Source organism: Canis lupus, chromosome 26 (assembly GCF_048164855.1).
Source record: "Canis lupus baileyi chromosome 26, mCanLup2.hap1, whole genome shotgun sequence".
NCBI classification, from domain to species: domain Eukaryota; kingdom Metazoa; phylum Chordata; class Mammalia; order Carnivora; family Canidae; genus Canis; species Canis lupus.
Window position 1 is genome coordinate 12,628,952 of NC_132863.1, and position 24,695 is coordinate 12,653,646.

General features: G+C 38.8%; 1 protein-coding gene across 6 annotated transcripts in view; it reads right to left on the reverse strand.

Annotated features, from left to right (window-relative positions):
• The window catches only part of BTBD3 (BTB domain containing 3), a 33,647-nt gene extending 9,220 nt beyond the window's left edge, over positions 1–24,427 (reverse strand). Inside the window, exon 1 of one of the 6 annotated variants that reach the window (XM_072800063.1) lies at positions 24,292–24,427. Coding sequence is in view for 1 of the 6 variants with exons in the window: in XM_072800058.1 (XP_072656159.1) it covers positions 22,778–22,889 (112 nt within the window). In the remaining 5 variants the exon portion in view is untranslated. Of the gene's footprint in view, positions 1–48; positions 14,439–21,199; positions 21,264–22,777; positions 22,947–23,292; positions 23,461–23,726; positions 23,875–24,291 lie in introns of those variants that run through there. The other 5 variants (XM_072800061.1, XM_072800059.1, XM_072800058.1 and 2 more) reach the window with 5 other exon arrangements.
• Positions 24,428–24,695: the final 268 nt, after the last annotated feature.

The window sequence follows — 24,695 nt, forward strand, 5'->3', positions numbered from 1 at the left end:
CCTATTGCTCTTATGTGCTCATAAAAATAACCCAGTTTCCTAGATCACCTGAAAATGCTACGCTGAGCACAGATGACAGGCAGAGAGAGACGTAGCACTTGTTTTCTGAATTAGGTTAGCAAGATGTGCTGGAGCCGTGCGAGTCTGTTCAGCCGGCTGAAGTTGTATGGTGAATGGATCGGAGGAGAGTAGGTATTACAGCCCTGCAGATGGAGTCAGACAGCCAGTGCTGGGAGCCAATAGCTGAAGTCACCAATCATGATTGGACCAAGCAAAACAGTGACACCTATTGTAACGTGCATAGCTCTGATATTAAAGGAACAGTAGTTGCATTCTGTTGTCTCCTGTATTATTGTATATTTAGGTAAGAAAAACAACCTATGAAATACATCTGCAAACAGGAGAGGAATAGTTTGTGCCCACAGATTTCTCTGCAGTAGATGTACATTTTTATTTCCCCAGTTAAACAGGCAGGATCAATTAACAAAGGGTAGGGACTGGTAACTACTCTGTATTTCTAGTAAAATCTTTATCCCAGCAGCATTTAGTTTCAGATACTTCAAACAAAATCCTCCATTCTTCCAGCTAAAAGGGATTATTAATAGCAAAACCATACTCAACAACACATTTATGACAGCTTAATGGAAAGGAATGTTGTTTTTCTTTTTCCAGTCTCTTTGAATGCAAGTTATAGTCTAGTATAAAATAAGAGAGATGAGGTCATGTGTTCATTTTACCTCCTAACATTTTCTAGTTCCTATGTTGATCTTTGACAGGAGTCCCAGATCAGAAAATACTTTTAAATTTGACTAAGATTATACCACTAGGTTTAGCTGCACGTTGAAACAGACAAATTTTAGATATGAAAATAAGATTCAAATGAAACAAATCTGTAACCTTTAATCAGTATTTAAAGGTTATAATTCACTAAAAATACATCAGATGGGCCCTGCGCAGGATCTCAAAATCCAGCCTCAACGTTATGGCTTTATTTAACTTGTAATAAATTGAAAGAATATAATCCACAACTTCTAACACAAACCCAGTAAAAAGGCTATTCAAAATGATAAATGTTCTGATGCTGCCTAATTAAAATGCAAACAGGTTCTCTCTGCTTTGAATCAGAAGAATATAAACTACTACATATGTGGTTTTCATGGATGTGAATCCCACAACAATCTCTGGCTTTGTTGAGCAAGAAAAAACAAACCCTGCTACAGGTTCCACATATATTTATTTCTAAAGAGGGACTAATGAGGAAATTTAATCCCACCCCATCTATCTGGATTACTCTCATCTGTTCCAGGTGCAGCAGCCATTTGCTAACCCCCACTCCTGGCTCAATCTTCTCGGCCACGGCCCTGCTTGTTGCACAGTATTCATCTGAATAATGAGTCCCTGACAGAGTAAGGGCTGAACGAATGCACTATGATGGTCACTGTAACTAATAATCTACTCAAGAGAACAAACCGAAACCAAACTTTTAATCCCTGAGGCCCTAAATCATGAGACTGAACCAAGGAATATCCTCTTTATTGTCATCATTATTACTCTTAAAACTGCAAAGCCAGTACAAGATAGACTGTGTATAGAAGAGAACCAATGGTCTTTACCACAAGGCTATTCATCCCCATTTTAGATGGACCCTGAGTGCTCTTATTATAATTACTGTGTTCCCAATCACAGGGCTACCCACCCCCCTACACACACACACCCTTTCAAGTCACACATCACAGAGAGAGATCTAGAGACTAGTTTTTAAAAGCATGTGGTGAAAGGTATGAAGAAACAAATCTGTTCCCATTTGACCTAACTACCCAGGATATGGTTAAAACCAAAAGATTTTTCTTCTGTTTAACTGCTACTGAGCTTCCTGACACCAACTCCTTGGAAAGCCCCCACCATAGGCAGGTCCTTCTAACCAGGATTAGACCTGGCTTTCAGGTGAGATAGTGACCAATTAAATTTATTTTTTTTTTATGATAGTCACAGAGAGAGAGAGAGAGAGAGAGAGAGAGGCAGAGACACAGGCAGAGGGAGAAGCAGGCTCCATGCAGGGAGCCCGACGTGGGATTCGATCCCGGGTCTCCAGGATCGCGCCCTGGGCCAAAGGCAGGCGCCCAACCGCTGCGCCACCCAGGGATCCCCGATAGTGACCAATTAGAATGGAAAGGGAAATAAGCTGCTTTGAGACAGACATACTAATAATTGTCAACTGGAAAGACAAAATATAACAAGCATAAAAAGCAGATACAAGATAAAAGTAGATATAAGCTCCTTAGAAGGCTTTGTGGTTTTTATTCATTTCATATGCAGTTCAACACCTTTTACCAAGAAAGGCTTGAACACTGCTCTTACACCACTAAAATAAAAAGTGTGCGCAATAGCTTAAGAAAATTATATAATATTTTAGAAAATGTTCTTTCTGACATTAAAGGTTTTAGGTATTTGGAAAATTAAGTTTTGTGGAAAAGCTTGAATATACTAATTACATGAAGCACTGCTCAATCTGAATCCCCTAGAATAATACTGCAAAGAGGGTCATTGTCACTCAAGAAATGTGGGACTGAGGAGTATGGCTGTTTTAAAGAAATGTTAATACAGAAAAATGTTCTTAAATACAAAAATTAAATGGCATTTTAACTTTTATAATCAAATTGAAAAGCATGAAAATGTTAGTAAAATCATGACATAGAAAGCTTCTTAAGAGCTTCGTTTTCCTACCACAGTTTAAAAAGTAACACCAAGTCCTTGCTCCTCAAAGTGTGGTTCATGGAGCAGCCTCAACAGCAGCAGCAGAACCTCCTGGGAGCCTGTCGGAAATCCAGAATCTCATCCAGATTCTGGATCAGAAATGCATTTTAACAGGACCCTCTAGTTAATCTGTAGGACATTCAAGTTTGAGAAAACCTCATATGAGATTAAAATAAGGAAGATTACAGGGTCTCCCAATGATCCAGTATCAACATCTGGAGCCATGTTTCGCATTCAATTATCAAGTGAATGGTGAAAAAATTTAAAATGATTTAACTTGGTTTGATCATAAAACTTAATCTTCATATCTTATTATAAAATTAGGGCCTTCTGATTAGGCCCTAAATGTCAAAATTCTAGGATTCACGTGTGTGGACAGCCAACTAAGAGGCCTCAAAATATTTTTCGACTCTCTGGAAAAGAAGCTCATGCTCAGATTATTTTATAGGACAACAGAGATCACGTTTGTGGGAAAAAATAAAGGATTAAGGAATTCCAAGTTGAAATAAATTAACCATTTAGTATTTTCAAATAATCTACTTCTCAATTTTCTTTCAAAAAATATATATTCTGGTACAGCAAAACCAGCAATCACATAATGTGGTTCAGTCCCCATTCGGCCACAAAAAATTGAAGCGTGTGTGTGTGTGTGTGTGTGTGTGTGTGTGTGTTGGAGGGGAGGGGAGTCTGATAAATCATTTAGCTTTTAAGGGCCTCAAGTTCTCAGCAATAATATGAAGAGGTTCTCTAGATGACTGTTTCTCAATCTTTACCTTCAATCCTCAGTCAGAAATGCATTATATATTTGGACTCAGTATTAGCACATATTCACGCACAAATGGAAAGATAGTTCACAGAACAAAAACGCTTAGCTTATTAGGATAGTATAGATATTTTCGATCTGATTTTTCTCTTTTCTTTTTAATGTTGGTCTTAATTCATTTTATTGCTTTCATAACCACAGTTTAAGTGATACCGGTCTAGATGATTTCTAATAGCTTTCAGAATTTAACATTCCAGGGCTCTCTTCTATCAAGAACTTGGGCTAAGGGGAAGAAAGCAATAGCTGCATCAACAAATGGAATGAACAACTTGGAGTGTGCATTTATTTTCCTTGAAAAAGGAGCCATAGTTATCATCCATCATTCAGAGCAATCCATGACCCAGACCGAACACAATAAAATGTTATAAAAATTTTTAATTGATTTGATTATACAAAATATTTATATGTCACTTTCCTCTCTGCTTTCATATCTATAGTCCACTTCTTTAAACACAAATTATGGCTTCTTTTCCCCCTGAGAAATTAAATTTGGAGTTAAAACTCCATCTATTGAATCTGCAACCCAAAAACATCACCCATTAAGCTGAAGGGTGGATAAATAAAGGATACCAGCTCCAAATGTACTTTCATATCTTGCCTCCAAAATTTCAACTAGCATTGTATCATTTATTCTTTAAGATTTTATTTATTTATTCATGAGAGAGACAAAGAGACAGAGGCAGAGGGAGAAGCAGGCTCTACGAGGGGAGCCCTATGTGGGACTCCATCCTGGGACTCCAGGACCACACCCTGAGTCAAAGGCAGATGCTCAATCGCTGAGCCACCCAGGTGTCCCAGTATCATTTATTCTTATAATTCTTATATTCTTATGCCTCCTGAATTTTTTTTTTTTGCCTCCTGAATTTTAAAGCTGTTATAAGACATGGTTAATCTGCCCTAATGAAGTAAATTGGTCAAGAAGTCCATCAATCTTTTATAAAGTATATACATGTATCTCTCACTTTTTGAAAGTCCACATTTTGAACTTTGCTTTTACGGAAGACCTACATTAGTATCTATTATGACTAGCTAAAGGAAATCCAAAGAATTTTTGCTTTTATGAAAAAAGGTAAAAAGCAAAAATAGCATTCAGCATGTTTTGCAGTGAGCCATTACAGAGGCAGCACACATCCTGAGAAAAGTGGCCCCACCAAAATTCTTCCCTGGGAACTACACTCAGCATCAAGCCATCAGAGCTTTGAACTCTGTGAACATCTGTGCTTTATCTTGATTTATTCTGTGCATCTATTAGCAAGATGTGTTCTACTCTATCAGAAAAGCCAGAGAGAAGTCATTTTTTGGTTCCAGGGACACTCAAAACTTTTTCCAAACGAATTAATGGTATTTGCTTCTTTATGCCTTTTTGGCTTACAAAGGGTTTCACAGGTATGCTGTACTTTCAGATAGAGGCAAAACCTGTACTTAAAATACAACATGCTGATCATGCACTGTGTTAGGTGGCTGGCATATGATAGTGAGCAAGATTAGGAACCAACTTTAAGAGATTAGCCAGTCATTGTGGGTTTTGGATGATTTTTACAATTGTCAGAAAGTTCAATCATCTTTATTTCCTTTCATTCAATTCCCAATAACAAGATTATCAACAGAATTTAGGCTCACTTAGATCATCTTCACCACTGGAAGGTCTGCTTGACATCCCTCTTTATTTGGTAGAATCTTATATATTCAGTTTGGGGACGTGAATGAGGTTTGGAACTTGAAAGGGGCTCTAGAAATCATTTAATGTAACTCTCTCTATAGGTAAGATGACTAGGTATCCAGAAGGGATTTGTGAATGGTTAAGCAGTGGCACAATGTCTGGACTAGAATGCAGATTTCCAGACTGGTCGCCTAATTTTGTCTGTTCCACTCATTCTAATTTCCATCCACAGTTAATTACCCCTCATTTTTACCTTCATATTTCTCATCTACTTAAAATGAAAATATGCAAAATTTACAGATATGAAAAACATGAACATATATATTCTGCACCCTGTAGGAAGAGTTCTAGGATACTTTCTGGGAAGAAATGGAAAGGAACTATAACAGGAAGAAACATAAAAAATGCCTAAGGGCCATGAGTAATCTGCTCAAAAACATAAGAGGCTCTCCAGTAAAATGAAAGTTGGGGAAACCAGGCAGTTATGGTTTATACCAACAAATCCTATGTCGACAACTAATAACGGGGGCAACTCTTGTTTAACTGCTCTAACTCTGAACTCCTTGTCTGGACTTGTATTTGGTTTACCACAAAATATCTAAACAGCTACAGAGTGAGGTTAACTGGGGTTTAAACAAGGTAGGGTAGACTGTGGAAATCAGTATCACTTCCAAAAATTACTGACAGACCATCACAGAGGAGAGTAATTTTAACTTAACCTGATAAGCCGTGATGGAATAGTGTTTTGTTTTTGCTTACTTTTCAATACTGAGCTAAAGTTATGCTTGCAATTTAGGAGGTTAAAAAAAAAAAAAAGGCAACAAAATGTTGGCAGTCCCTAAAGATAGCAACAGCTGCTGGAAAACGGACTATATGCTTTCTAAATATAAAAATAAATATGGAATCAAGCATTGGCAGCATGATATAGTGAAAAAAGCAAGAGCCAACAAGAAGTAACCTTAAGGTTATTTAGTATTAGTATTTAGTATTTAGTATCCATTAGACTCGTTTTTTTTCATCTGCCAAATACCCATTCAACCCTCAGGTTTAAAGAATGAAGGCAAGATTACCTGTTTGGGAAAGCATTTTGATAAATGTTGAAAACATTTTGCAAAAGGCAAGCTTTCACTATTAGTAACAATTGTGCCCAAAGCAGGAAACATTTGTGATACAATCTTCTGGGACAACCAAAACCCAAAGATTAATCTGGCTCCCTGCCTTTATAATCTTCCCGGCCTCACAACTACTGACATTTCATCCCATCTGCAATCTTGCTCAAGCCTCTCTCACTGGCCAAGAAGGTCCTAAATTGCTGACGATCTTACTGGGATTTTGGTGAGGTTCAACTATTAACATCTGTGTTGTACACTGTGATCAAGTCCCCACCCGATGCACAAATCTCCTGCACCTGGAACCCATACTCTAGGCTAGTTGTCCACTGGACTTCAAACCTGTGAGACCACCTGTTGGCAGGTCTCTGCTGTACTCACTTTATGAGAGAGCCCAAAACTACAAGTAGTCCATCTATGGAACACATAATGATGTCTATACTAGCAACTCAACTTGGCCCCTCTCAACAATGAACTAGTTTTAACTGTAGCACCAAGGGTGATAACTAAGACTGATGGCATACCCCAGTGCTGGCTAGAAGAATGAAGCTCATGGACAGATTCACTAAGTCATTTCCTTTTCACCACAGAGCTCCTGTTAATCTTAAATTACACCAACTTGGAAAATATGCAGAAAGGTAGAATGTGTCTATTCTTTGAAGGCAGAAACAATAATTCTTTTAAAAATTCCATATGGTATTTAATATGATATTTCATGCTTATAACTGTGTCTATATGCACACTTGGGATACCAAACAACTTCATCTAAATCCCAAGTTATTTTCTTCCTTCCTTCCTTTTCTTTCTTATTTATTTAACTCATAAAGATTTTATTTATTTATTCATGAGAGACAGAGGGGGGGGAGGGGAGAGAGAAAGAGAGAGGTAGAGACACAAGCAGAGGGAGAAACAGGCTCCATGCAGGGAACCTGACATAGGACTCAATCCTGGGTCTCCAGGATCACACCCTGGGCTGGAGGCAGTGCTAAACCACTGGGCCACCAGGGTTGCCCTCTCTATCATATTTAAATGAAGTGATCTTGAGAGGGAACAGTATATAAAATTTATCATGAGATACTCTAAAGATAGCTATTTAAAAGGATTACTATGAATTCTTTTATAGAGTTTAATATACTTTGGTAAACGATAATCAATTGCTAATTTTTATATACTCTAGATGTTCTAGTAAATTTCCTCATGTATAAAGTGCTGACTACATAATCTTATTTTAATTTTTTACAATTCTAGATTTCTAGGATTAAAGAAATTTTATGTTTGGCAGAATTACTGATTTATTTAATATAATCTCCTTTACATTTTAATATTATCTTTACTCAACATTACTTGAGTAATCAACTCAGCTAATATTTAATATTTCTGAAATTGGGTTTATCTTATAATTGATGGGAATCTCATAAGTACAACTACTAGGCCTTTTTCTTCCCTTTCTTCTTGGTATATAGAATAATAGCATATCTTACAACTGATGGCAATTTGTAGTCGGTGAATAAGGTGAATATTCAACAGAAAGAAAAGGTGCTCTTCTTTAGGTTTGTTAATATTCTCCTAACCGGGCAAGATGGCAGCTCAGAATTCTGGCTCAACTACATTAGAATAATTAAGCTTTCATCAAATAGTCATTTTTGAAACAGTATATAATCATAATTCTCAATTGAGACTGCTACTATGATAATCAATGATATGGTAGAACGTCTACATGGAAATTCCAAAATGAGAATTTCTATTAGTAAGAGTTCCAGCATTAATACAATGCATTTCTAACATTTTCTCATGGTGTACAACTATACATTTCTATAAACTTGATTAACAGAAGCCTATTAATTCTCTGGGTAATATCTGCTGAAGATACTTTATCAGTCAATCAAAGAATAACTTACAACAACACTATATATAAATTAAACCTAGAGCTAAATGACTGCTTAGGAGTTATTATTTTCAGGGCACCTGGGTGGCTCAGTCGGTTAAGCAGCAACCTTTGGCTCAGGTCATAATCCCAGGGTCCTGGGATGGACAATGGAGCCCTGCATCCAGAAAGAAACATTAGTATTGTAATACAATGATCCCATTAACATCTGACTTTGATCTGGGTACTTAAAAACAATTTATCCAAACAGAAGTAAAATCAGGCTTCAGGAAGTCTCTTCTGAGAAGGCCAGAAGGGAGACTGTACTGATCCAACAGGGGACATTAATCCTACTGGAAATGCTAGAATGGAACAACTTTGCTGTAGCCTTCTTTAGGTTGGCTGTTGGCTTCAGTTGACAGGAAGAAAATTGTATGCTAATCAAAGAAAAACATTTTTTCATAGTTTTTTTTTTAACTTTAGGCAGGTGCTATTTTTCCCCCTGATATTAGGAATAACAAAAAACATTTCCACAATCAGATTAAAATAAAAGCCAAAGCCCTTTTTCATTAAGAGTTAATGCTTTCCTCTATTTGGGAAAGCCACTCTTTTCCAATAAGCACATGGAATGGGACATGCTCAAACCACCAGATATTGTGTATTGATACTGGTTATTAGTGGGGTAAATGTCACAGACCAATTTCCCCAACATCCACAACTCTTAGTAAAAAATATCTACAGGATTAACATTTTTATCACTGTAAAGTGAACAAGATAAGGTTTTGTAAAGGCAAGGCTGGGGGAAGGTAAGAGGAAGCTTTTATTTCTTATTTTAACAAAATCACATAGAAAAAAATCAGTTACCGATTTTAGGAATTGATTGTCATCCACAAGGGTCTCCAGTAATGAAATGCCTTCCTTCACTTTTACTATGTATATGACTACAATAAAAGATAGTTATTTTAAGCAAATAGTGCAAGATCTAAAAGTAAGAAATCTCCACTGAGAAAAACTGTGCTTTGGGAAAATACAAATACATGTGAAGTTATACAAGGCATCTTCATACCCAATTTCCAACCTATCTCTTCTGGGGTAGAGACCATCAAACGAAAATGAAAAAGGCACCTAACTTTTCTAAACTAAGTCACAAAAATGTTTTCTAACAAGAAATTCAAGTAGAATTAGAAGCCTGTAACAGAGGATTATTATAGAAAGCAACTTCTGGCAAAAACTCAAAGTAAAATCTGTTTTAAAAGCAAATTTAAGAAATGGGTTCTATGCTACTTTTAATTAGCTTTAAAGTATACAATTCCCCATGACTGTTGTGAAGGACACAATATAAAGGCACATTGTCCTATAAAGGTTGGCAAAATCTTAACTATATCAACACCAAGTAACATTCAGAGACTGCTTTCATTTGCTGCAGAAAATAATTATTTGGCACTGATAAAGTACTCCCTTGTTTCCATCCCTCATGCTGTTGTAATCGGAATAAAAGTTGAGAAGGTTCTGTACTTAGTTTCACTGCATGTGCCAGAACTAAGAAAATAAGATATTTTAAACAAAAACTCAATTCTAATATATATTCAGCAAGCATTTCTTTTTTAATTAAGAGCTACCATATAAGTAGGTCAGTACTTGAACTGCCCAGAGGTATAGAATAAAATAATTTAATTGCTCATAAAATAACGCTCAAGTGAGTTTCATTTAGAGTCAAAAGTATTCATAAAAAATGTTTTTAAATTCGGGTTTCCCTAATTTCTACATCACAAAACAACAGGCAGGCAGTATTTACATGTGTACCTGAACTATAATGAGCAGATATTCAAATATATCCTCAACAAGTGGCAATTCAACTGTTACTTTGTTTTTTTAACACAACAACCATGTCACCACAGTTCAGAGTTAATGTGGACCCATACAAGATCTTCGGTAATGATCATGACTGGAACTAGACAAAAGAAAAGCAGACAGTCTCTGAAAATGGTGATCAAAATTAATAGGTGTTAGATCTCTGCATAAGCATTTTACTAGCCAGCTATAGGGATGCCATGACCCAGTTAGAGTTTAGGATAGGAGACTTAGTTGATGTCAGTATTTAAGGTAATATGCTCTCATAAAATTTAAAATATAGCATCAAAAAGGAAACAAAAAGGAGTATTTATTAGGTGGTGTATAGCCAAGTTTTAACCAACTATTCTGTGCTGTTCTTCCTGAAGAGGTACCATGTGAAACAAGAATGGGTCTCCCCTGCTCCACTAGTACATCAGGACTGCAGACCAAGCATCTACACAGGAAGAAAAGAAACTCTGTCTCGCCTTTTTCAGAGAGAGAAAGTCACATGTTTTACAACACATTCTGAATCACCACAACATGTCTGTAAGCTCTATCTTATCTTCTTCATGGACTCACCTAGCAAACCAGACTGTTCCCACACTGCAAATGAGCCTGTTGCCTCTTGCAATCTTCACTGCTCTTTCTTCCCTACAAATCTACCTACCAGATGACTATCCATGCTTCACAATGCAGTCCAAAGACAACTCAATAAGGAAGATTTCCTGGTGCTTAGAGGCTCTCCAAGCAGCCTTTTCTCACATTCCATCCTGCCTTATGTAGTCTGATTAGACTGAATTCTCTAAGGGCTACATCTCCCAGTAAGAGTTAATAGCACCACAAGCACCAACACTCACATCTGGCTTTCAATCATTGTGTAACAGGAAGGATTGAGTCCAGCATGTCCAAGCCCATTTAGAACCCTAGAGTGCATTGGTAGAGTGCAACTCTTCCTGGGTTTAAAATGGTCCGAAACTGAGGTCTATGATGTTTCTAGCTATCTTTTGAGTGCAGGTTTATGTGAGGTACAGTGGTAAAGAATCTAGATATCTGTGTCCCGAGGCTCTCCTGAACATGTCCAAGCACAAATGGAGTTTAGTAATACTGCATTCATCTTGCAGCTAGGCCAAATGACAATGCTAAAGCTCTACTTAAAGCAAGTCCCCACATGTGTTTCAAAGCAAGGCTTTGCTTCACCAGAAGTCTAAAACTCACTGTAGTACAGATATTCACATATTTAAAGTGTGGGTTAACCACAAGCAAGACCCAGTTACTAGGACAAAGCTGCCTTTATCAACTAGTCTCAATTCGTTGTCTGGCATATTTATTTATAGCACCAGTAGAGAATTTTAATAATTTAATGAACTGGAAAGGATAATAAATTCTCAGCAATTCACATGAAAGGAAGAAAGCAGTCATATGAATAATCTAAAAAAATAGGTAATTAAAGAGACTTTTACTTTGAAATGTGTTTCATTTGTACTTAACACTGAATGGATAAATTTCCACTACATTAGACACACCCAATCCTCAAACAAAGTAATAAAACAGGCTTGTGTGTACAGGGCTCCTATGTGAATAGTCTGGAAACTCACGCCTACATGGCAAACAAACCACAGTGCCAGGGATGGGCAACGTCCCATTAAAATTACCGCAGAAAATGAGCATAAGTAGAAAAGTGCACTTTTTACACATGTGCATTTCCATGTCATGATTTATTAAGAAACAAAAGTGTTTGATTTTTTCCCAAAAATAAAGAATTCTCAACTTCTATCAATATATTCTAAGACTAAAGGAAGAATAAATGAAGATAGTAATATCAATAGAGGAATAAATAGCTGAGTATCTTCTCCACAGCTGCCAAGTCTCTTGCATGTTAATAAAGGAAAATTTTTATCACCAGTAATGATTTTAAAAATCATTAGTAGGGATGATTTATTAACAAACCGTTAAAATGCAATGGTTTGAATTGTGGGCAAAACATAAAAAATAACTTGGATTTCCAAATAACTTAAAATGGCTATCAAAAATGTATTTTTTGAGCAGGTGGGATAAGGTAAATATATTATTTTGTGCCTGTTGTTTAAAGAATGAATGATTTTACGGTATTATTTTAAGCAGTTTTGAAATGCACTGATTAAGAAAGTATGTGAAGTAGGTAGAAGTGACTGAAGCCCTCTGAAACCTCTTAGTTAACATCTGGTAGTGGTGATACATAACCAAGAGCCCTCATGAGAGGAGCCATCTGCTCCAAATAGAAAAGGGAAGGTTTTCTTTGGAAGCTCCAAAAGAACTGGTACCATTGCCTGGCTGTGTGACTCTTCACTATTGATGCTGCTGGTTCCTAAGCCACCAGAGGTGACGATCACTCCCATGGTTCCTGAACAGCCAAAGGGAACAAGCACTGAAGGACCCGTCAAATCACCTATCTTTCCCCATTCCTCCCTGCCCACACCTGGGGAATAGGAGAATTTAGGAACTGTGGTAAAACAGCTTCAATAATGCAAATTAGCTCCTGTGCCTTCCTTGGCCATAATCAAGGTACTGTTTCATGGGGGAATCTCTGGGAGATGCAGCAGTAAAAACTGTTGATTTAATTAAACCTTGACGCTTGAGCACACATCTCTTAATATTTTGTGTGATGAAATGCACAAAGCAGTTCTAGTGAAATGCAGATACAATGGTTGCCTTGAGAAAAAAATACTCATGTAATTGTTTTAGAGGTGAACAACTCTTTTTTTTTTTCATGGAATATCAACCGTACTTGAGAAAATTTGCCAAATATGCTTTTTCACTTAAATATCTAGCAGACATCTTCTCAAAAACGAATGAAGTGTCACTTCAAATAAAGGCAAGCAAAAATTAAAATTTTGGAAATTTTGATTACATCACTATGTTTGATAGCTTCCCAACATTTAAAGACTGTTCTTGATGAGATTGGTGACATTAAATGAATGTAATATTTTAATATTGTGTAATTAAACATAACATTTGAAAGATTTTCATAACTCACTGAACCAATGTCTTCTAATAACAATGCACTCACATTACAAAATCGTGCACAGGAAAAAAAATGGTCCATTTTAAGTGCAAGACAGACCAATGGATTTCAGTATGACAAGAGTACAAGTTCACTGATGTTTTCACATGGCAATTAAACTTTAAAAAACTACCAAAGTTTGACAAGGTATTAAAGAATATTCTCAATAATCTGAAAAGGCTATTAAAATATCCTTCCTACCTACCTGGGAGAAGAGATTTTCATCATATGATTCGACCCAAAACATTTATTTATTTTTAAACATGTAAGTAAATAAAGTTTTTCTTTGCTTTCATTTCTACTCCTTAATAAATAACAATAGATATAACCTCTATAAACAAAAGTTCTCAGGGTTTCTCAAAATAAGAGTATAAGAATCCTGAGAACAAAAACTATGGGAACCACTGACACTCGACTTGCATAAGGAATTTGGATTTTACTGTAAGCATGATTGGTGGCCAGCCCTTAAGAGTGTTTTAATAAAAGTTCTTTTAAGGTGTTTATACCTATCAGTCTTTTGGTTTTACTCTTCTAGAAATCAACAACTCTGAGAGTAAAATTCTCAACTATTCACCCCCCAAAATTTTTTTGCACATTAGGTAGACAAAATAAAGAATACAAGAAAAACATGACAATTTCTGCCACAAAAATTAACAGCAAAGAACTAATATTGTTTGTTCTATGACCCTGTTTGGCACCTTATCTTTGCTCCAACCTCACAAAATTCACAGGACATGAGATGCAAGATTTATCAGTTCATACCTTCTTGGAAGACTTTAAAATAAAAGTTTAAATGGATTTTTAGTAAAAAAAAATGTCCTTAGAAACTTCACATAAGTTTTAACAGTAAGAAAGACATTGATAGGACATCTTCCTGATGGTATGCTTTTCCAGGTTTCCTTAGGAGAATTAGAAGTAGCAGCCTCTGCTGTCCCCCCAAGGTAAGCATTGCTGTCAACGTGAAGAGAAGTTGCTGTTCATTTTCTTTCATTTAAAGACAGACACATTTGTTTGGTTAAATGTGTCTGGTTAAAACTTGCTTCTCTCACACTAATTTAATATCTACCTTTGTATTATTTATATATAGTACAGTGTTTGGTTTTATATAATGCCAATAATCTTTGTAACATACTAAGTAGTAAAAGATACTTTGTTGGAAATAAAGTTCAAGTTAGGACTTTGCTGAAGTCCAAGGGAAATATTTCATCTACCAGCAGTAATTTTTCATTTAAAAATAGCCTTTACTGGTGTGTCTGTCTGGCTGAGTTGGTGGAACATGGAACTTGATGTTAGGGTTGTGAGTTTGAGCCTCACTTTGGGTGTAGAGATTACTTAAAAATAAAATCTTAAAAAAAAAAAACACTTTCTTAGCTTCACTCATAAAAGGATTTCAGAGGTTGTGTATGTTGGTAGAATTGTAATCCTCATAATTACTTTATACCCAATAATTATGTTATTATACAAAGACAGTAATATCAAAATACAAGTTGTCCCAAACTTGAGCATCTGGTTTTCCTATAACTCAAGCCAGACACCATTATATACTGACATCCCGAACCGGCACCCAACCTCGTACAGAGTATATCACTGCCTGGTGATGATTCTGAGTACCTGCCAGCAGCTGTATGCTACCAAGAATTCAGGATCAAATTCTGCATTTTGAGGAGTCTTTTGTGGCACTGACAAGAGAAAGTAGATAAAATAACTCAGAATTGCAAGTAAGCATGGGCTGATCCCATAGGTCCCACAAAAATACTGTTGAATAGTAGTATTAAGTTAGCTAGAAAATCCACTAATTCAACTTAACAAAATTCTACATTTCTTGACAGATATGCTGAGACCCCCTAGGGGAGAGGTGTTGGGGGGGGGGGCGAGCAGGCAGAGAGCAGGGACCAGTGACTGCCCAGTCTCTCCAACAGAAGCGTGCCAGCTTCCAGCACTTACCCACCCTGGCTCCTAAGGCCCCAAGGAACGGAGAAAGAAGAAACCATGGCAAAGGAGGGAGTGCTCAGGGATGCACCTCTGCCAGAAAGGGTGTCCTACGTGGAGGGGAGGAGAGGCGCGGGTTGGGGGGAGGGCTACACAAGAGGAAGCAACAGCTAATAACAGCCTGAACTTACATCTTGAGCAGGAGGTGCTTCTGGGTAGCTTCTCACCATTTTTAATGATGACAATAAGATTATTTGGGGAAGAGAAGCCTGCTATAATGCTAATTAAAAATTATACCATTTTCCAGACTTTCTAGGAATGTAGATCATTCCCCAAAAAGCCCTCCAATAATACATCTAAGTGTAGTTTAATTATTACAACTAGTCTTTTTACTACATTTTCCATGAACAGAGATGTGAAAATAGGTGGGAGCCTTGGTAATCCCTTGTCTATCCAGAGACCTAAAGTATAATGACTGAAGACCAAAATTAGTTCTTCACCAGAGTAGGTATGTTTGCTGGTGCTGGGTAGGCAATATCACCACTTCCAAAAAAACTGGATGGATATAAAAAGATGGGAATTTAAAAAAAAAAACAAAAACAAAAACAAAAACTTTACAAATAAAACAATTACTATGTATGTCCCAAACCAAATGTAGAACCATAAAAATAAGGGATATTTTCCAGGTGGGCTATCAATTAATAGCTTAAACTAAGGGTTACTTTGCGATTCAGCAACAGCAAGTCAGGTCAAGGCTTTCCATTCAGACTTGGCCAATAAAACAACTGTTTGGGGTTAAATAAAATAAATGATTACCAACGACATTTGAAAAGAATGAATCTTCACAATAACAAAACCCAGATGTAATGCTAATCTGAATTTCAAAGGCAGAGCAAACTTATCAGGCAGGTGCATTCAAAACAGTGGTCCTTCAGAAATTTTATTTCTCACGTCTATGGTAATCATGGTTAAACCATTTACATCCTCTAACTGAATATAGGGATTGCTCTTGTTCATATACTACTATAGAAAAATTCAGTAGGTAAAAAATAAGGAACTAGATGTGCCTAGAGGAAAAGAAAACAAACTGAAGAAAAGTTTCACAAATTCTGTGTTTAGGTAACAGCTATTGGATTTATGCATTTCTAGGAATACATACACTTTGGTTTATTGTCTATTCTTTAGTTGCTTATATGATCTCTAAAAAATCTTTTTTCTTGCACATGAAATCACTTATTTGCATGGCAACTACAATGAGACAAACCATACAGATCTCTATCAAAAGAGAAGGATGTCTGATACTTTTGAAATACTCTCCAATTTTAATGACATAAAAGGAGACTCTAGAAACACCGTAAGCAAAACTCTAAAATGACTGCTCTAAGGACTGCTGTAAGAATTACTGTAAGGGTGACTGCAACTGACTGCAGTCTGGGAAGCTGAAGGTAAAGGACTGAGAATGCTTTGATTTTGTGGATTTAGTACCATGTTTAATCAATGTGCTTCTCTGTGGCTCTCAGTGATTTCAAAATCACTTTGTAAAGGAACTATTTCAACCTCAGAGGAAAAAAGTTTAAAGGGGATATAAGAGATGGAGAGATGCCTTGAAAAGCAAGAAAGCACAAGAAGAAAACAAATGGTTATATTCCATTTTAAGGGACTGGTTAAAAAAAAAAAAAAAAAAAAAAAACAAATATAGTAACAGTGTATCACTGATATTTACCAGGGAGCTCAGACATGTATTTTGAAAAGTTACCAAAGTGAGGCTACTATTCCCCCTTGGTTTAAAGCTGAAATCCAAAAAGCAGATCTAGAATGTAATTCACACCATTCAAATGTGAATTAAGGCAGTTGGCTACGTTTTCCTGACAGTTAAGCGACTTGTCCCTACACATTGGCACAACTGAGCACTTCACAGCCTCCGCCTTAATCCTCATAACCAGTCTGTGAGTTATTATATCCACTCTAAATCATACATGTTCTGGAACTTCTCCCTTGTGGTAGAATGCTCTATCATTAATGTTGGACCCACTGATGTCAAAGACTATGCTACTTTATAAGAAATTCATTGAAAAAAAAAAGAGAGAGAGAAGGCTGACTGCATTCATTCATTCAAAAAACATTTACTGGACACTTTCTATGTACCAGGCACAAATATACGTGGGACACGTTAATGAAGAGACATAAAATATATTTGCCCACACAGAACTTACAGCCTAGCAGGGGTGGGGAAAAAGACAAGTAACCATCAATCAATCAGTCAGCATTTTAGAAGATAAGATATCTATCACATAAAAAGAAAATGCAGAGCACTGCAAAAGGGATACAAGACATACCTTGCAGTTAAAAATAGGGCAGACCTCACTGACCAGGTGATATTTTAGTGAAGACTGGAAGGAGGTGAGGAAATTGGCCATGACTACATCTGCGGAGAAGATTCTACAGGCAGAGGGAAAACCCAACACAAAGACTTGAAAGTGGGAATGTGCCTAATTTATTTCAGGATCAACAAGAAGGTAAAGATGACTGCAATGGAGAGCAGGAGAGGAATGGAAGTGGAAACAGGGCAGAGTTACTGGTAGCCAGATTGTATTGGGCTTCATGAATCATTATGAGAAACTGGACTTTTATTTCTAAGACAGAAAGCCATAGGATGGTTTTAATGTAACCTGACTTGTTTTATTTTATTTTATTATTTATTTATTTTTTTTCTGACTTCTGTTTTAAAAAGATCTATCTGGTTGTTATGCTGACAATATATTAAAAGGAAGCTAGGGAAGGAGACCAGAGGGGCGACTGTAATAATGCAGTCAAGAGGTGCTGGAAACTAGGGACAGGATGTGAGTAGTAACAGAGGTGGGGAAAGGGTTAAGCTCCTGAATTTCTATGGACAACAGGATTCTGGGTACATTTTGAAGCTACAGGAACAGGATTTGCTGACAGCTTTGATGTGGAGAGAAAAGAGTAAGGAATAATTCCAAGGGTTTTAGCTTGAATACCCTGAGAGAAATGGAACTTCCACCCACCAAAATGGGGCAGGATGCAGGAAGAGCAGGTTTATAGAAAACTATAAAAATAAATCACTTTTAATCCTGTTAAAATTGAGTTATCTTTTACGTATTCAAGCTTTAAGAAGTCAAAAAAGTAGTTGATATGTTCTTCAGAAGTTTCAGGGCACTCACTACTCCAGCTGGAAATATACATCTGGGAGTCTTACAGAGCTACATGGTATTTTATTAAAGCCTTATAACTGTTTGAGACAAGAGTCCTACAGGAACTGAGCCCTGAAGCATTCCAAATTAATAGGTTGGTGAGAAAAAAACAGTGCAAATTTTAAAAAATGACTGAAAAAGTGAAATCAGTGATGCAGAAGTACAGGAGGAAAAGCAGCATATGGTGTTCTCACAACCAAGTGACTTATGTCAAAAAAGAGGGAATGACGACCAATTATATCAATGTTGCCAATACGTAAAGATGGGAAATGACTGCAGATTTAGCAACTTGGAGTATCTTCTTTTTCTAAAAAAAAGTCCTAGTGACTGTATCCCACCTCACCCCAGAAGATAATTATGGATTGAATATGATGTTGTATTTCAATGTGCATGTGAACTGAATGTTTTCCTAAAGAATTATCCAAAAGAAAGGATTTATTCCAATTTAACATTTGGGATTTGAATCAGCTGATCTGTTAAGAAATACGGTTAAGAAAGTGATAAACTATAAATGCTAACAGTAATTTGTTAAATATTTAATTCCCATCCCTTAACAAAACAGCCTCAAGGTAAATTGGAAATTAAAAATATAGATTTTGTCCTGATTAGGAATTATGATAAACCAAAAACCCATATCACACTACTGTTTTTCCTATTAGAATAAAGAACACAAGTTTGCACATTATGACCATTACTATTTGATAACGTTCTAGAAACATTTTGTAATGTTCTAGAACGTTAACATTAGTGCAGCATGCCATTAAACCAAAATAAAAGGTATATTAGAAAAAAAGTAGAAACAAGTGTTATTGGGAACTGATTTAATATAACCGGGAAACCCAAGAGAACAAACTGCTCTTGGAGTAAAAGCCAGCTATTAAATAAATACACAAAAATCAACAACTATCTTATACTAGCAGTAACCAGTTTGAAGAACCCATCACAACAGCAACAGCAACAACAAAATACCAAAGAAGAACCCTAACAAGAAATATTAGGGCTTAAACAAAAAACAAAATGAAAAACAAACAAAACCTCTTCCAGGAGAGTTAGAAATCTGGATAACCTGTATTGTCCCTTAAAAGACACTTACTCCATGTAAATGACAGTCCTTGCCAAAGAACAAGAATGCACATAACTGTAGTGGAAAACTGTAACAAAAGCAGGAAAGTGGAAAGCAGCTACGTAGCCCACCTAAAAGAGTGAATGAAATGCTCCAGGTTACTCACAAACTGAGGGAGTAAAAGGAGGTGAAAGGGTAGCAGGTTAAAATAAGGTTAGTAAAGGCTGTTTAGGAAGTCCTACCCCTGGATGCCCTTCCAACTGGCCATCAGGCCCAGAGCTCAGCAAGACTGGAGACTAATTGATAAGAGAGTAGATAAAACAATTAAGTCTTCAGGCTGTGAGAGCACAGGAACCTTCCCCAAAGTGGCTCTATAGAAAGAGGATGCTGAGACTCCTGCCAGATGCCTCGGGGAACCCTGGCAGCTAGATCCTTTCAACAGCTCAGGATGCTGAAGTCCATACTCTCTGACCAGCCCAAGAGGAAAGACCCTACAAAAGGCTCCAATAAACGACTGGGAAGAAACAGTAAACAGTGAAAAAAGGCTGGGGGAGAGGGAGACTCAGGAGATTGGGGGTGGTAGGGGAGAAAGGGGCAAGGGGCCATTTATTTTACAGTAAGCCTTTTAGTACTCTTAAACTATGTACATGTATTAGTTTAAAAATAGTAAGATAAAAAAAAAGATAGTAAGATAATGTTTATCTGAAAGGACAGATGAACATAATTCTGATTTTCCAAAGAAAATTGTGACTTGCTCTACCAGATATTTCTACCTAATCTAAATCTACAATTTAAAAGAGTTGGCGTTAAGTTTAGAGATCAACACATAGATTAGACCTAAAGCAGAAGCAAACCCAAAACTAGTCAAGATCTTAACATGTAATAAAGAAAAGATCAAAACCAATGAGGAAAAGATGGACACTTTAACAAATGGTGTTGGCAGAATTGACTTGCTGGTGAAGAAGAGATGGTCTAAGACAATTCACATCCAAACATTAGTACATACTTAATTGTAAAAATCTAATATATTTTCAAAATTTGTTACATTAAGGTAAATGTAACATAATGAGGTAAATGTAACATAAAACTTTTAAACATAAATGTTTACAAAGAAAAATCATAAAGGAAAAAACAAAGCTTGACTACATAAAAGTAAACCTATTTTGCTGTTTGGAAAACACCATTAAGTAAAAGTAACAAGCTATATGTGTGTGTGGGGGGGGGGGGGTGAAACTGCAAATATGATAAAGGTATTAATACTCTTTATACAGAACTATTCAAAATCATTTAAAAAAATCATCAATTAAGAATAAAGGGAGCAAAGTACCCAAACAAACTCCTTTCAGGAGTTAAAACAAGAAGCAAATCACGAATTCCACTAGTTACCAAAGACTAGAAGTTAAAATAAGATCACATTTTTATAGAAAATTAGGAGGGATTAAACACTGGAATGCTGACACAGTGAGGAAATCATTAAGTGCATAAGGGAATCAATGTGTCTTGGCATAAGCAGTTTGGCAACGTGCCTCAGGAACCATAAAAGGTTCACCTCTGCCCCAGGAATTCTGCTATAAACCTAGCCTAAGCAAGTCTAAGACACCAAGACTTTCAGGCATAGGCATTTATTCCAGCACTGCCTGTGAGTCTGCTCTTCCTTGAGCCTACCTCCTTTGCCCGACTCTGTTGAAGGCTGTCTTCATTCGGTTCATTACATCTTTCCAAAACTCTATTGTTGCAGATACCATTACTATTATTATTACCCTGATTCCACGGATAAAGCAAACACAATCAAAGAACTAGTAGAATTTGGAACCAGCGTTTAGTGCCAAATTTTCAACCACTAAAAATGAAAATATATCAAACAACAGAAAACTACTTAAACCTTGGTATATCAATCATTAAAAAATCTTACATTCCGTGGCGCCTGGGTGGCTCAGCTGGTTAAACATCTGCCTTTAGTTCAGGTCAGGATCTCTGGGTCCTGGGATCAAGACCCACATTAGGCTCTCTGCTCAGCAGGGAGTCAGTCAGCTTCTCCCTCCCTAGCAACCTCTATGCCTCTCCCCTCCCCCTTAAAATAAAAAGCAAAATTAAAAAAAAAAATCTTACAAAGATTTAAAAGTGTAGAAAACGTCTATGGTATATTAAATGAAAGCACGGTATTTAAAACTACAAATGAAACTAAAATTGCTAATTCTGTTTAAAAATATTCAGATAAATAAAAAGGGACAAGCGGAAGCACACCATCTCATGAATAGTTTATTTCTGATGATGTGATTGTGATTTCTTTGATCATTCCCTAAATATCTACAACAAGGGAGGATCTTTTATTTTAAAATGTTTAGAAACCATAGAAACAACAGATCCTTTCAAATGTATGTTTGAAGGCTTCGTTTTGAAACATGATGGAAAAAAGATTAGGTGAGAGGTTACTATCTTAGCAGCAGAGCACTGCTGTCGAACTACAACATCCATCAACTGAGAGGGATTTCCATCTATATTTTCTCAGAGTAAAATGGAAAAAAATCCTTTCAGAATTTGCTTGATAGTCCAGCTAATGCATACTTAATTAGCACCCAAGATAGGTGATAGCTGCAAGAGAAAAACCTCTTCAACTCCCAATGCATGCTTAGAATCCCTGGTCTACTAAAAACATTTTGGAATTGATGGACTGAATTCTGATTATTATTTACACAATAAAGTTTGAAAAGTTTCGAAAAGGAAAAAAAGCCTAAGACATGGAAACAATATACTTCTGTACTTTGTTCAGAACTGTTTTAACAGTTCCTTGCAATGCAAACTGGATTTAGATGGCTATAGAATTCCTGTTCTGAGCATAACAATGAACATTTAAAAAAATTATCTTTGTGTGCCAGGAAAGGGAAAGAGTGGGTGAATCTGTAGACAAACTATGCCTTAAAGTAGAACACTACAAGCGTTTAACTTTTTGTAAAGAATCAAATCAAGGCAAAGCACCTTCTAGGAACAAAACAATTTTAAGGGATCCCTGGGTGGCTCAGCGGTTCAGGGTGTGATCCTGGAGACCCGGGATCGAGTCCCACGTCGGGCTCCAAGCCTGGAGCCTGCTTCTCCCTCTGCCTCTCTCTCTCTCTCTCAAATAAATAAATAAAATTCAAAAAAAAATTAAAGACTGATAATGACTTTGGCGGGGGGTGCCCACAAACTGCCACAAGATTATTGCATGGCTGTAAGATTCTGTTTCACTTAGAAAACTTCTGAAATACAAGAGGTCTTAGGACTTTGAAGAATATATACAATTCTTAAGTTTGTGTGCCCCCCCAAAGGAAAACGGTTTCAAAAAATATCGTTTCCACCACAGTTTTAAACTTTGTTAAACAAGTTCTCGGTGCAACGACTGGAAGAATGATTAGTCCTCATAGCTGCTGGCAGTATCACCCCATACAACAGCATTAATAATTCTGTAATTACTTAGAAAGAAAAACTGGAACTAGTATGAGATCACCCTTACCTGAGCTGAGGCCAAGAACTGAAAAGGGTGATTCAAATTCTTCAGAAGAGTCCCACTCGGAATCCCAAAGGTAGGAGGACCCGCCCACTTCCCCTGGAGTAACCGTTGCCATGGGAACCCGCAGTAACCCTTCCGAGCCGGTACAGACTGGGGGAGGGGGAATCCTCCCAGAGGCTGGGGGATGGTTAAAAGAAGGGGATGGGGAGAGGGAAAAGATAAGGGGGGGGGGGGGGGTTGAGGCTAAAAGACCACGAAAACTGCTCCGCGGGGACAGGGGTTAGAGGAGGGCTGAGTAACCCCAAAGGAAACCCAAAACCATGAGTGAGAACAATAACCTGGACGCTAGAGTCACATTATAGTTAAGTTCAAATTCGAACCATTAGCCGCTTCCCTCCTTCGCGGGTGGGAAACAGACTACCCTTTGTCAGCTCCCGTCTACGGAAAACGAAGCTGGACTTTTATCTCCATCGGAAACTGAATGCTACTTGGTAAAACTGAAATCTTGACTTTCTTACGTTAAGTCACCGGTCCCCAAACTCTGCTGCAAACTGGAAACACCCAGGGATCTTTCCAGCGTGTCTAACTGGCCTGGGGCGCTATTTAAGCTTAGAGTTTTAAGACTCTCCGGTTTGGTTCTCTTCCGCAGCCGATTTTGGGAACTACTGTGGTCCGTGATTTGCTGAGGTGCTAGAGTATTTTTAAAAAAAAAAAAAAAAAAAAAGAAAGAAAGAAAAGAAAAGAAAAAAAAGGAAATAAAGCACCATTATCTTCCTTTGTCTTTTTAAGCTGGCTCTCTCCAAGCACACGCAGGACAATAGGTTTCTTGACAAATAGGAATCCCCGGCGTGTTCTCACAATGCTCTCTCTGAGATAAAAAGACCAGGCTGCATGACCTTTTTCTTCCCGAGACAGCAAACATCCTTCCCGCCCTAGCACCAAACTTACACACCTATTTTAAGCGCGAAGGGACCGTGAATGGTGCTCGGAACTCGGAAGGACGAGCTGCAGCACCAGAAGCAAAGACAACCCCGGCAAGCCCGTCCTCACTCGACGGGACTGGGAGGGCGGCCGTGGGTCCCCGGAGCCCCAGCCCCAGCCCGCGCCCCAGCCCGCGCCCCGCGCCCGCTGGCAGCGCCCCAGTAAAGTTACTCGGGCAAGTTTGCTGCCGCCCGCACGCGCCTCCCCGGCTCAGGCCCGCGGCGCCCAGGCCCCCGGCCGCGCCCCCTCCCGGACCTCGCCGCCTCCGCCGCCCCGCACCCGGCCGGCCGCCCGCCGCTCTCCTTCGCCCCGCCCCGGCGCCCCTCGGCCGCAGCGGCCCTGCCCTCCCGCCCCGGCGCCCGGACCCCGTCGGGAAGCCCGCCCCAGGCAGAGCCCCCGGGCGGCCCCGAGCCGCGTCCCGGCCCCGCCGCGCTCGGCACCCTCGGCCCGCGGCCCGGAGCGCGCCCCTGGCCGGCGGGTCGCTGCTGCGCACGCGCGGAGGCGCCCGCCAGCTCACCCGCGGCGCCCTCGCTCACCGTCCGCGCCCTTCGTCACCTCCGGCGCCGCCGCAGCCTGCGCCGCCCGCCGCTCGCCGCCCGCGCCCGCGCCCGCGCCCGCCGCCCGGGTCCGGCGCCCACTCCGCAGGCCCCGGCCCGGGCACTCGGGGATGCAGCGCCCGGCGGGCTCGGCGGGCACCCGCACGCAGGGCACGCTCCGCGGGGCCGCGCCCAGCAGGCCGCGCGCCCGGGGCCGGAGGGGGCGGGGCCGGAGGGGGCGGGGCCAGCAGGCCGCGCGCCCGAAGGCCGCCTAGGACACGGGCATGCGCAGTGCGCGTCCCGTCCTAGAGTCCGGCTGCGGGCTGGTCCCTGACCCTAGACCCGGGAGCGCGAGGAAGGCGGGAGACAGGGCTAGGGTTCCCCGTCCCTGAGCGGCGACCCCA